The following is a 12,339-nucleotide window of genomic DNA, read 5'->3' on the forward strand; positions in this document are numbered from 1 at the left end:
CCTCCCGTCCTCTCCCCCTCCTCTTCTCCCCCCTCCCCCGGTCTTCTCCCTCTCCCCCCCCCCTTCTCCCTCTCCCCCCCCCTTCTCCCTCTCCCCCCCCCCCTTCTCCCTCTCCCCCCCCCCCCCCTTCTCCCTCTCCCCCCCCCCGTCTTCTCCCTCTCCCCCCCCCCCCGCCTTCTCCCTCTCCCCCCCCCCCCGTCTTCTCCCTCTCCCCCCCCCCCGTCTTCTCCCTCGAAGAAAGCTCCAACATCTTGAGTTTCAATTTTATATTTCTAATCTTCCTCTTTTTAGTGAACATTCATTCAGAACGAGGGACAGTGGAATGCCTACTAAATGTTATGTTGTAATGTATCTAATAACCGTTCCCTTTAAGATAGTTGGGATGGAGTTGTCAAGTGTACGTATTTCCGCCGGACAATAACAACTGCAGCACCGAGAGCGGTGAGTTACACCAGCGGCGGCTGTGGCAATGTGGGGAAAGTTGCTGTGTGCCGCGGGGAGGGGTTCTCGTGCCGGGGTTCTAGAACGCGCTGTCCGGGCTGCGTTCTGTGATTGGAACGTGGTGTTGGCACGGCCCGGATTCCGAACGCCTGCAGTCACCAGTTTGCAGCCGTGCGTAGAGTGCGCGGGCCCCGGAACAGACAGGGACGGCAGGCACAGTAACAGGTGAGGAACTGCAACGTCAATAATCGTGATTTAGATTCCTTTAGCATCTAAAGCTCAGTGGGATAATTTATTCGTGATCTTCCGCATGAAAATGTACAACAATCACTTGCATACTTGTATTGTGTATTTAAGGCTTTTAGCTTTTTAAAAATCATTAATGGACCTTGGGCTTTGCCGGCTCGGTTAGCATTTACTGCTCATTTATAACTTAGTTGGTAGTAAACATGGTCTTGAACCTTCGAAGGTTCTAGGGATGTAGGGGCACCCACAATGCTGTTGGGGATGGAGGTCCAGCGTTTTGATCGGGCAACACTAAAGGAACTGCGTGTTATTTTAAAATCGAAATGATCATGGCTTGTAGGGCAACTTGCAGGTGGTCTATTACATTCCAAATCCTAAAAGAAGGGTATTGTTTAATAAGCTTCCGATGTATTTTTGGAATGCATTTCGTAGATGCTATGTACTGTTGCCACTGTGTGTGAGTGGTAAAGAAAGTGAACGTTGAAGCTATTGGATAATGCGCTGATCAAATAGACTGTCTTATTCTAGATCATTTCAAGCTGCTTGAGTGTTGCTGGAGCTACATGCATCAAGCAAATTGAGAATATTTCATCATGCTCCTGACCTGTGTCTTATGGTTGATGGATGGACATTGAGGAAACCAGAGTTGAATTACTTCCTGCAAGATTTTCCTGACTCTGACTTGTTCTTGTAGCCAAAGTATTTATATAGCTGTTTCAGTTTTTGGTCACTGTTAACCTCCATATTCACTGGTGGTGGATTCATTGATTGTTCTGCTTGTAAAGGCAAGGGCTAATGGTTGGACTTGTTTTTGTTGAAGCTTTATTCCTGATGAAGGGCTTTTGCCCGAAACGTCGATTTTACTGCTCCTTGGATGCTGCCTGAACTGCTGTGCTCTTCCAGCACCACTGATCCAGAATCTGGTTTCCAGCATCTGCAGTCATTGTTTTTTCCTTGTTTTTGTTGAAGATGTTCATTGCTTGGCAGTGTGAATGTTACTCTCTACTTCTTAGCCCAAGCTTGAATATTACCCAGGTTTTGCTACATCTTGACTGGGCCAACTTCAATACCTGAGGAGATGTAAATGGTGCTGAACATTATTCAATCATTTAACAAACATTCTGACTTCTGACCTTCACGATCAAGGGGAAGTGGTTAATGAAGCAGCTGAATATAGTGGGCCTACGATACTACCTTGATAGACTCCTGCATTGTTGTTCTCGGGCTGAAATGATTGACCTGCAACAACAACAGCTACCTTTTTTATTTTGGGTATGATTCCCAATTAGTGGAGATTCCGCCCCCCGATCACACTGACTCCGGTTTTGCTAGCACTCTGTGATGCCATATTCATTAATCAATGCTGTGGCTGCTGGGGTGTTTTCCTATGTACATGCCCAAATCTCTGTGCTTGCGGCCATCTGATCCCACTGCTGTTGGAATCATGGAACAATCCAGGTAGGGCAAAAATGGTGATCAAAAGTTTAAACTTGTTAAACATGTTTGTATATATGTTGTCTATATGGACTTGAGCAAAGCATTTGACAAGGTTCTAAGAATAGGCCGATTTAATACGTTTAGATCACATGGAATCCATGGGGAGCTAACCAACTGGATACAACATTGGCTGAAGATAGGAGACAGAGGGTGGTGGTAGATGATTGCTTTTCAGACTGGAGGCCTGTGACCAGCGGTGTGCTACAAGGATAGGTGCTGGATCCACTGCTTTTTGTCATTTATTTAAATAACCTGGATATGAGTATAGGAGATATGGTTAGTAAGTCTACAGATGACACCAAAATAGGTAGACTCGTGGACCGTGAAGAAGATCATCTGTGTACAACAGGACCGTGATCAGATTGGTCAGTGGGCAGAGGGGTGATAGATGGCGTTTAATTTAGATACATGTGAGGTGGTAAGGCAAATCAGGGAAGGATTTATACACTTAATGGTAGGTCATAGGAAGTGTGCGCCAACAAAGAAACTGAGAGATGCAGGTGCATAGGTTCTTGAACTGGAGACACAGAGAGGGTGCTGAAGGAGACGTTTGGCATGCTTGCCTTCATTAGTTGGGACATTTGAGTATAAAAGTTGAGAGGTCATATTGCGACTGTATAGGACATTGGTGAAGTCACTTTTAGACTACTGCATTGGAAGGATGTTGCCAACATTGGAGGGTTTGAGCTACAGGAAAAGGCTGAAAAGGCTGGGGCACCTTTCCCTGTAGCATCGGAGAGTGAGGGGTGATCTTATAGTGGTTAGAAAATCATGAGGGCCATGGATAGGATGAATCGCTAAGAGCTTTTTCTGAGGATGGTGGGGAGGGGGGGGGGGGGCGGTGTGTGGGGGCAGGGGGGAGTCTGAAACTGGAGGGCATAGGTTTAAGGTGAGAGGATAAAGATTTTAAAAAGACTTAAGGGGTAGCTTTTTCGTATTGAGGATGATGCATGTGTGGAACGAGCTGCCAGAGGAAGAGGTAGAGTGGGTACAATTACAACATTTGAAATGCATCTGAATGGGTAAATGAATAGGAAGAGTTCAGAGAAATATTGGCCAAATGCTGGCAAATGAGACTCTCAAATTGGAATGTCTGGTCAGTAAGAGTTGGACCAAAAGGTCTGTTTCCATGCTGTATAATTCTTTATAGATATAAGTTGTTTTCCTCAGTGTCTGAAGATATATTAGGAGTGTAAGTTGACTCCATGATCTTCCCCATTTTAGAGTTTTTGGGCCTCTACTCCTGGTATTTGAATAGGCAGAGAAAATTAGGGAAAAAGAATGAAGAAATGAGTGAAGTGGCTGAAGCACTGAAGGATGAAAGTTTTGATGGAATTTGAAAGAAAACTTGTTTGTGTAATAACTTTCATTTATGTTATAGTCTTGCAGACACAAAAGCACTTCACAGATGTAGGGCAAAATTTGAGATGAAAGAACTCAATGTGATACTCGAGATGATGGCTAAACTTTTTCAGCCAAAGACCTAGAATCAGAGGATGGTTGCAAATCGTTCTGCATCTGCCATTTCTGCAAGAGCAATTTAGCAATTCCCACTCCTCTACCCTTCTGAAACCTTGCTTTTTTTTTCTCTCCTTTCAAATGCTTAATCAGTTTTTGTTTGAAAGCCATGATTGAATCTGCTTCCATTACACACTGAGGCAATGCATTTCACACCCTCATCACTGGGCATCTTTTAATTCTTTTGCCATTCATCTTAAATCTATGTCCTTTTGTTTGGTTCTTTTTCTTGACATTCTGACACACTTGATGCAACTGCAATACATAAACTTCTGTGAACAGCCAACATTTATTAAGCAAGCTGGGTAATCCAAGATGGAGGACGGGAACAATTTCTGACTGTAACAGCTGCTCCTTCGATTACCTCGAATTCCAGGAGCAGCAATTACTGTTTTATATGCTGTTGCATTGTTTTGGAACTTTGGAGAAAAGAAAAGTCAAAACAATCGCACTTTTTTAAAAGGGGGAAGAACAGACAAAGGAAGCACGTGGCGAGGTCACTGCAGGGGGTGGGGTGGAGGGGGGGGGGGGGGGAGGGCGGAATGGAAGAGAGAGAGAAACCCACATTGCTAACTGACAGAGTCAGCAGTTACTGCCTTTGCTGTTGAATTCATGTAGCACTGGACACCTGAGTGCGTCTGGGAAAATTAACAAACAGTGAAATTCACAACTGATCTCAGAGGAACCTGTTTGGGAGAGGTCACAGCACAGAGACAGATTAGTGGATGTTTTAAATGTGGCCTTAAAATAAGTCTGCAGTAGTGAGTAGAGTGTGTTCTTTCTTAATGATATGTTTTATTGAGCTATGTCTCTTGATTAAACTTGAAATATAAGCCAATAGTATTATGTTAGTCTGGAGCAGTGTTTTGTAGAGGAATAAGACAGTGCTATTTTCTGTGTCTGTAGAATGAAAGAAGCAAAAATGTCCCTTGGTAGAGTGATATGCTCTTCTTGTCAGATGTGGGAGTTTAGGGAGAGTTTACGTGTTACTGAGGATTATGTCTGTGATAAATGCCATTGGTTGCGAATCCTATTAGATCGAATGCTTCTGTCTCTCCAACTGATCCATTGAGGAATTTACAAGAGCAAGGAGATGTGATGGATGGCAGTCAATGGGGGGGGGGGGGGAAGAAGTCTCGGATACAGTCACAGAGATGGGTTAACAGTCACAGGAAAGGTAAGAGAGGTAGGCAGGTAGTGCAGGAGTCTTCTGTGGCTATCCCCATTTCAAACAAGTATGCTGTTTTGGAAAATGTGGGGGGCAATGGGTTCTCAGGGGAATGTAGCACAAACAGCCAAGTTACTGGTATTGAGACTGGCTCTAATATAATGAGAGTACGTTGAGTTCCAAGCGATCGATTGTCTTAGGGGACTCTCTAGTCTGCAGTGCAGACAAATGTTTCTGTGGCCAGCAGCGAGAAATCAGAATGGTGTGTTGCTTCCCTGGTGCCATAATCAAGAGAGGGTGCAGAATGTTCTCACAGGGGAGAGGGGCCAGCAAGAGGTCATTGGTTCTAATGCGGACAATGACATAGGAAGGGAAAAGGTTGAGAATCTGAAGGGAGGTTACAGAGAGTTAGGCAGGAATTTAAAAAGAAGATCCTCGAGTAGTAATATCTGGATTACTCCCAGTGCTGTGAGCTAGTGAGGACAGGAATAGAAGGATGCTGAAAATGTGTTGCTGGTTAAAGCACAGCAGGTTAGGCTGCATCCAAAGAATAGGAAATTCGACGTTTCGGGCATAAGCCCTTCATCAGGAATAGAAGGATAGAGCAGATGAAAAAGTGGCTGAGGAGCTGGTGTATGAGAGAAGGATTCACATTTTTGTATCATTGGAATCTCTTTTGGAGTAGAAGTGACCGTACAAGAAGGCCAGATTGCACCTAAATTGGAAGGGGACTAACATACTGGCAGCGAGATTTGAGAGAGCTGCTCGGGAAGAATTAAACTAGTAAGGTGGAGGGATGGGACCCAGGGAGATAGTGAGGAATGAATTCAATCTGAGACTGGTACAGTTGAGAACAAAGGCGAGTCAAACAGTCAGGGTAGGCAGGGACAAAGTAGAGAACAACGTAGGTCTGATAAATTAAACTGCATTTATTTCAATGCAACAGGCCTATCAGGGAAGGCAGGTGAACTCAGGGCATGGTTAGGAACATGGGACTGGGATATCATTGCAATTACAGAAACATGGCTCAGGGATGGGCAGGACTGGCAGCTTAGTGTTCCAGGATACAAATGCTACAGAAAGGAAAGGCAAGCGTGGAGGGGGAGTGGCATTTTTGATAAGGGATAGCATTACAGCTGTACTGAGGGAGGATATTCCCGGAAATACATCCAGCGAAGTTATTTGAGTGGAACTGAAAAATAAGAAAGGTTTGATCATCTTCTTGAGATTGTATTATAGACCCCCTAATAGTCAGAAGGAAATTGAGAAACAAATTTGTAAGGAGATCTCCGTTATCTATAAGAATAATAGGGTGGTTATGGTTGGGGATTTAAACTTTCCTAACATAGACTGGGACTGCCATAGTGTTAGGGGTCTGGCTGGAGAGCAATTGAAGTGCGTACAAGAAAATTTTCTGATTATGCGGATATACTTAGTAGAAAAGGTGCAAAACTTGACCTACTCTTGGGAAATAAGGCAGGGCAGGTGACTGAGGTGTCAGTGGGGGAGCACTTTGGGGCCAGCAACCATAATTCTGTTAGTTTTAAAATAGTGATGGAAAAGGATAGACCAGATCTAAAAGTTGAAGTTCTAAATTGGAGAAGGGCCAATTTTGATGGTATTAGGCAAGAAGCTGATTGGGCACAGATATTCACACAGGTGAAGGGACAGCTGGAAAATGGGAAGCCTTCAGAAATGAGTTAACCAGAATCCAGAAAAAGTATATTCCTGTTAGGGTGAAAGGAAAGATTGGTAGGTTTAGGGAATGCTGGATGACTAAAGAAATTGAGGGTTTGGTTAAGAAAAAGAAGGAATGTCAGATATTGATGGGATAGATCGAGTGAATCCTTAGAAGAGTATAAAGGAAGTAGGAGTGTACTTGAGGGAAATCAGGAGGGCAAGAAGGGGACCTGAGATAGCTTTGGCAAATAGAGTTAAGGAGAATCCAAAGGGTTTTTACAAATACATTCAGGACAAAAGGGTAATTAGGGAGAGAATAGGGCCCCTCAAAGATCAGCAAGGTGGCCTTTTTGTGGAGCCGCAGGCGATGGGGGAAATACTAAACAATTATCTTGCAATAGTATTTACTGTGGAAAAGCACATGGAAGGTATAGAATGGAGGGAAATAGATGGTGACATTTTGAAAAATGTCCATTTTACAGAGGAGAAGGCACAGGATGTCTTGAAATGCATAAAAGTGGATAAATCCCCAGGACCTGATCAGATGTACCCTAAAACTCTGTGGGAAGCTAGGGAAGTGATTGCAAGGCCTCTTGCTGAGACATTTGTATCATTGATAGTCGCAGGTGAGGTGTTGGATGACTGGAGATTGGCTAACGTGGTGCCACTGTTTAAGAAGGGTGGTAAGGACAAGCCAGGGAACTATAGACCATTGAGTCTGACCTTGGTGGGTAAGTTGTTGGAGGGAATCCTGAGGGACAGGATGTTCATGTATTTGGAAAGGCACGGACTGATTAGGGATAGTCAGCATTGTTTTGTGTGTGGGAAATCATGTCTATCAAACTTGATTGAGTTTTTTTTTGAAGAAGCAACAAAGAGAATTGATGAAGGCAGATTGGTGGATGAGACTTCAGTAAGGTGTTCGACAAAGTTCCCCATGGAAGACTGGTTAGCAAGGTTAGAGCTCATGTAATACAGGGAGAACTAGCCATTTGGATACAGAACTGTCTCAAAGGGAGAAGACAGAGGGTGGTGGTGGAGAGTTGTTTTTCAGACTAGAGGCCTGTGACCAGTGGAGTGCCACAAGGATCTGTGCTGGGTCTACTACTTTTCGTCACTTATAAATGATTTGGATGTGAGCATAAGAGGTATAGTTAGTAAGTTTGCAGATGACACCAAAATTGGAGGTATCATGGACATCGAAGAAGGTTATCTCCAATTACAACGGGATCTTGATCAGATGGGCTAATGGGCTGAGCAGTGGCAGATGGAGTTTAATTTAGATAAATGTGAGGTGCTGCATTTTGAGAAAGCAATCCTTAGCAGGACTTATGCACTTATGACCTCTGGAGTGTTGCTGAACAAAGAGACCTTGGAGTGCAAGTTCATAACTCCTTGAAAGTGGACTCACAGGTAGATAGGATAGTGAAGAAGACGTTTGGTATGCTTTCCTTTGTTGGTCAGAGTATTGAGTACAGGAATTGGGAGGTCATGCTGCGGCTGCCCAGGGCATTGGTTTGGTCACGTTTGGAATATTGTGTGCAATTCTGGTCCTCTTCCTATCGGAAAGGTGTTGTGAAACTTGAAAGGGTTCAAAAAAAGAATTGCAAGGCTGTTGCCAGAGTTGGAGGATTTGAGCTATAGGGAGAGGTTGAATGGGCTAGGGTTGTTTTCCCTGGAGTGTTGGAGGCTGAGGGCTGACCTTATAGAGGTTTATAAAATCATGATGGGCATGGATAGGATAAATAGACAAAAGTCTTTTCCCTGGGGTGGGGGAGTTCAGAACTAGAGGGCATAGGTTTAAAGTGAGAGGGAAAAGGGGCTCCATTTTCACGCAGAGGGTGGTACGTGTATGGAATGAGCTGCCAGAGGAAGTAGTGGAGGCTAGTACAATTACAACATTTAAAAGGCATCTGGATGGGTATATGAATAGCAAGTGTTTGAAGGGATATGGGCCAGGTGCTGGCAGGTGGGACGAGATTGGGTTGGGATACCTGGTCAGCATGGACGAGTTGGACCGAAGGGTCTGTTTCCGTGCTGTAATCTCTATGACTCTAAATACAATCTTTTGGAGGAACCCTTAACACTCTTCGCAATGCTTGCGGAACTGTGTAAAGGGGCCAGTTCTTCCTTTTATGCAAGATTTCACATCACAATCACAAGACAGCCCCCTGCCACTCAAGCTGCAGTGTAATGATTTGATTACTCCCATAAACAATGTCATGTAGATCATTACTTAATGGCAAAGTCTGATGTAAATTTTTTTTTAATTGCAGGATGTGGTTAGAATTTTAACTGTAATGTTCTTATTGATTCTGAATAGCAGGAGATGGCAATGTAATTTTTTATACATTCTACTTGCAAAACAGAGAAACATACAGCCCTGCCCCCAGAGCATCCAATCTCTTGAAGGTCAGCAGAATAAATTAACTCCTTAATGTCTCACTTTGGTTCTTAACTCTTCTGCTAATGGGAACAGTTTCTGCTTCAACATAGTGGCTTTTGGTCCTTCAGGAAACCTCTTCTACTATACAACTTCAAAGTGTAGTCACCAATTAGGAAAGGTAGCTGCAAGTTTAGCACAGCAAGTTGCCACAGAATCATGACATTAATCATCTGTTGAAGAGTGAAGACTAGCTAGGTCAGCTGAAGAACGCAGTTTGTGGAAAAGATACAATTGGATCTTTTAGATCCACCAGAAACATGTGAGCAACTATCAGTTTAGTGTTTCTTTCAAAAAGCGGAAGCTGCAGTCAGAACTGTCTCAGACCGCACTGAAATACCTGTCAAGTTTGTGTCACAGCAGTACTTGAATCTACAATATTTTGACCCATCACTAAACAAAATAGGTGCTTGTTGTAAAATCTTAGATCCAAGATGAGAAACTGCCATTAGATCTTCATGTGCCAGCTGCATTTTTTCATTGTTTTGTGATTTGTTTTGTTTCATCAGTTCTTTTTCCTCCAACTACCCTGCTATCTATAAATAGAAGCTTGTACTTTATCAAAGCGTCCTTTCCGACCAGTCATGGGTGAACAGGCAAACACTTTTTAGATACTTTTTCAGAAGAAAATATAAATTATTAAATTAACAACAATATAATGGCTTTTGTTGTGGGTATGATTGAAATAATGTCGCTCGTAAAATATCACATGCTGTAATGATCTGTTGGACTAAAGTAGGTGAGGTTAACTATCCACGAAATGTCAGGCTGACCCGAATGGTTTTTCAAATGTTTTCCTATAGAAATCTACATACAATATCGAATTTCAAATGAAAACCTGCTGATTTTTGAAGGGGTTCTAACATGCATAATTTACTATAATTTGCTTCTTAGCTTTTTTAGAAAATACAGCACATCAAAGTCAACTGTGGAATCTGATGAATTGGAGAAGTTTCAGGCTTTATCACAAAAATGGTGGGATCGAAATGGAGAATTTGCAGCTCTACATGCTTTGAATGACCTCCGTGTTCCTTTTATTCGGTATGGTAACATTTAAGTTCTCCACATATGTTAATAACATTGCGAGTTTTGTAGCCCAAGTTGAGGTTCTAGATGTAAATTTGCTGGCTGAGCTGGAGGGTTCATTTCCAGACGTTTCATCGCCCTACTAACATCTTCAGTGGGCCTCCGGGTGAAGCACTGCTGACAGTTCCTGCTTTCTATAGAGGTCCACTGACGATGTTACCTAGTAGGGTGACGAAACGTCTGGAAATGAGCCCTCCAGCTCAGCGAACAAACCTACATCCATGGTAAGAACATGCTGATTGATTTTAGAATTTGTCACATTCAGGAAACTGGGAAAAAACCTCTTTCTAATTCCTTATTATTTGCTATTGGAAATTAGGGTATGTTAATTTGTCACATGAGCACATGGTACAGCTATTAGACAATAGATATTGACACGGAAATAGACGATACAGCTCATCAGTCTGCTCTGCCATTTATGATTTGATCATCTTCAAACCCAGTTTCTTCCCCTTTTCCCCATCACCCTTGATTCCCTTACTGATTAGAAAGCTTTCTGTCACAGTCTTGAATATACTTAATGACCCAATCTCAACAGTCCTCGGCAGTAAAGAATAAAAACAGATTCACTGCCCTTTGACAGAAGGAATTCATCATCACTGTATTGATTTCCTTTATTCATATCATCACATTTTGTGTTCTTAAAATCTTTTGTTATTACAAATATACTTTTTTTATAATTAATAGAACCTCATGGTGGTGACTTCTGCTTTGGATGAGACGTGTAACCCTGCCTCAGCCCGGGAAATGTGTTTTCCAAAATCTTCCGTAGGTTCTGCCTACACAAGCCAGTGTTGCAAGAAATTAAATGGAGAAAAGGAGTGAATGTGCAAATAGATTGTAATGTCATTTTCTTTCATTTTGAACTGATTTCAGCTACATTTTTGATACATAGAGTTATACAGCATGGAAAGAGACCTATTGGTCAAACTGATCCACACTGACCAGATATGCTAAACTATGTAGTCCCTTTTGCCAGTATTTGACCCGTATCCCTCTTAAACCCTTCATATTCATGTACCCATGCAGATGCTTTTTACATGTTGCAATCAGTGTCTGGATTAGTGGTGCTGGAAGAGCACAGCAGTTCAGGCAGCATCCAAGGAGCAGCGAAATTGACATTTTGGGCAAAAGCCCTTCATCAGGAATAAAAGCAGAGAGCCTGAAACGTGGAGAGTGTGGGGATGGGGAGAAAGTAGCATAGAGTACAATAGGTGAGTGGGGGAGGGGATGAAGGTAATAGGTCAGGGAGGACAGGGTGGAGTGGATAGGTGGAAAAGGATAGACAGGTAGGACAAGTCTGGAAAAATCATGGGGACAGTGCTGAGCTGGAAGTTTGAAACTAGGGGGAGGGGGGAGGGGAAATGAGGAAACTGTTGAAGTCCACATTGATGCCCTGGGGTTGAAGTGTTCCGAGGCGGAAGATGAGGTGTTCTTCCTCCAGGCATCTGGTGGTGAGGGAGCAGCAGTGAAGGAGGCCCAGGACCTCCATGTCCTCGGCAGAGTGGGAGGGAGAGTTGAAATGTTGGGCCACAGGGCGATGTGGTTGATTGGTGCGTGTCCCCTGGAGATGTTCCCTAAAGCACTCTGCTAGGAGGTGCTCAGTCTCCCCAATGTAGAGGAGACCACATCAGGAGCAATGGATACATTAAATGATATTAGTAGATGTGTAGGTAAAACTTTGGATGTGGAAGGCTCCTTTGGGGCCTTGGATAGAGATGAGGGAGGAGGTGTGGGTACAGGTTTTGCAATTCCTGTGGTGGCAGGAGAATGTGCCAGAATGGGAGGGTGGGTTGTAGGGGGGCGTGGACCTGACCAGGTAGTCACGGAGAGAACGGTCTTTGCGGAAGGTGGAAAGGAGTGGGGAGGGAAATATATCCCTGGTGGTGGGGTCTTTTTGGAGGTGGCGGAAATGTCGGCGGATGATTTGGTTTATGCGAAGGGTGGAAGGTGAGCACCAGGAGCGTTCTGTCCTTGTTACGGTTGGAGGGGTCGGGTCAGAGGGCAGAGGTGCGGGATGTGGACGAGATGCGTTGGAGGGCATCTTTAACCACGTGGGAAGGGAAATTGCGGTCTCTAAAGGAGGCGGCCATCTGGTGTGTTCTGTGGTGGAACCGGTCCTCCTGGGAGCAGATATGGCGGAGGCAGAGGAATTGGCATTTTTGCAGGAGGTAAGATGGGAAGAGGTGTAATCCAGGTAGCTGTGGGAGTCGGTACGTTTGTAAAAAATGTCGGTGTCAAGTCGGTCGTCATTAATGGA

General features: G+C 43.8%; 1 protein-coding gene across 3 annotated transcripts in view; it reads left to right on the plus strand.

The window, feature by feature from the left end:
* The first annotated feature begins 449 nt into the window (after positions 1–449).
* coq3 (coenzyme Q3 methyltransferase) overlaps positions 450–12,339 on the plus strand; it is a 34,545-nt gene continuing 22,655 nt past the window's right edge. Inside the window, exons 1-2 of one of the 3 annotated variants that reach the window (XM_060820753.1) lie at positions 450–666; positions 9,888–10,034. In XM_060820753.1, the coding sequence (XP_060676736.1) occupies positions 470–666; positions 9,888–10,034 (344 nt within the window). In that variant the 5' untranslated portion in view covers positions 450–469. Of the gene's footprint in view, positions 667–1,490; positions 2,146–9,887; positions 10,035–12,339 lie in introns of those variants that run through there. The other 2 variants (XM_060820762.1, XM_060820774.1) reach the window with 2 other exon arrangements.

Source organism: Hemiscyllium ocellatum, chromosome 3 (assembly GCF_020745735.1).
Source record: "Hemiscyllium ocellatum isolate sHemOce1 chromosome 3, sHemOce1.pat.X.cur, whole genome shotgun sequence".
NCBI classification, from domain to species: Eukaryota; Metazoa; Chordata; class Chondrichthyes; order Orectolobiformes; family Hemiscylliidae; genus Hemiscyllium; species Hemiscyllium ocellatum.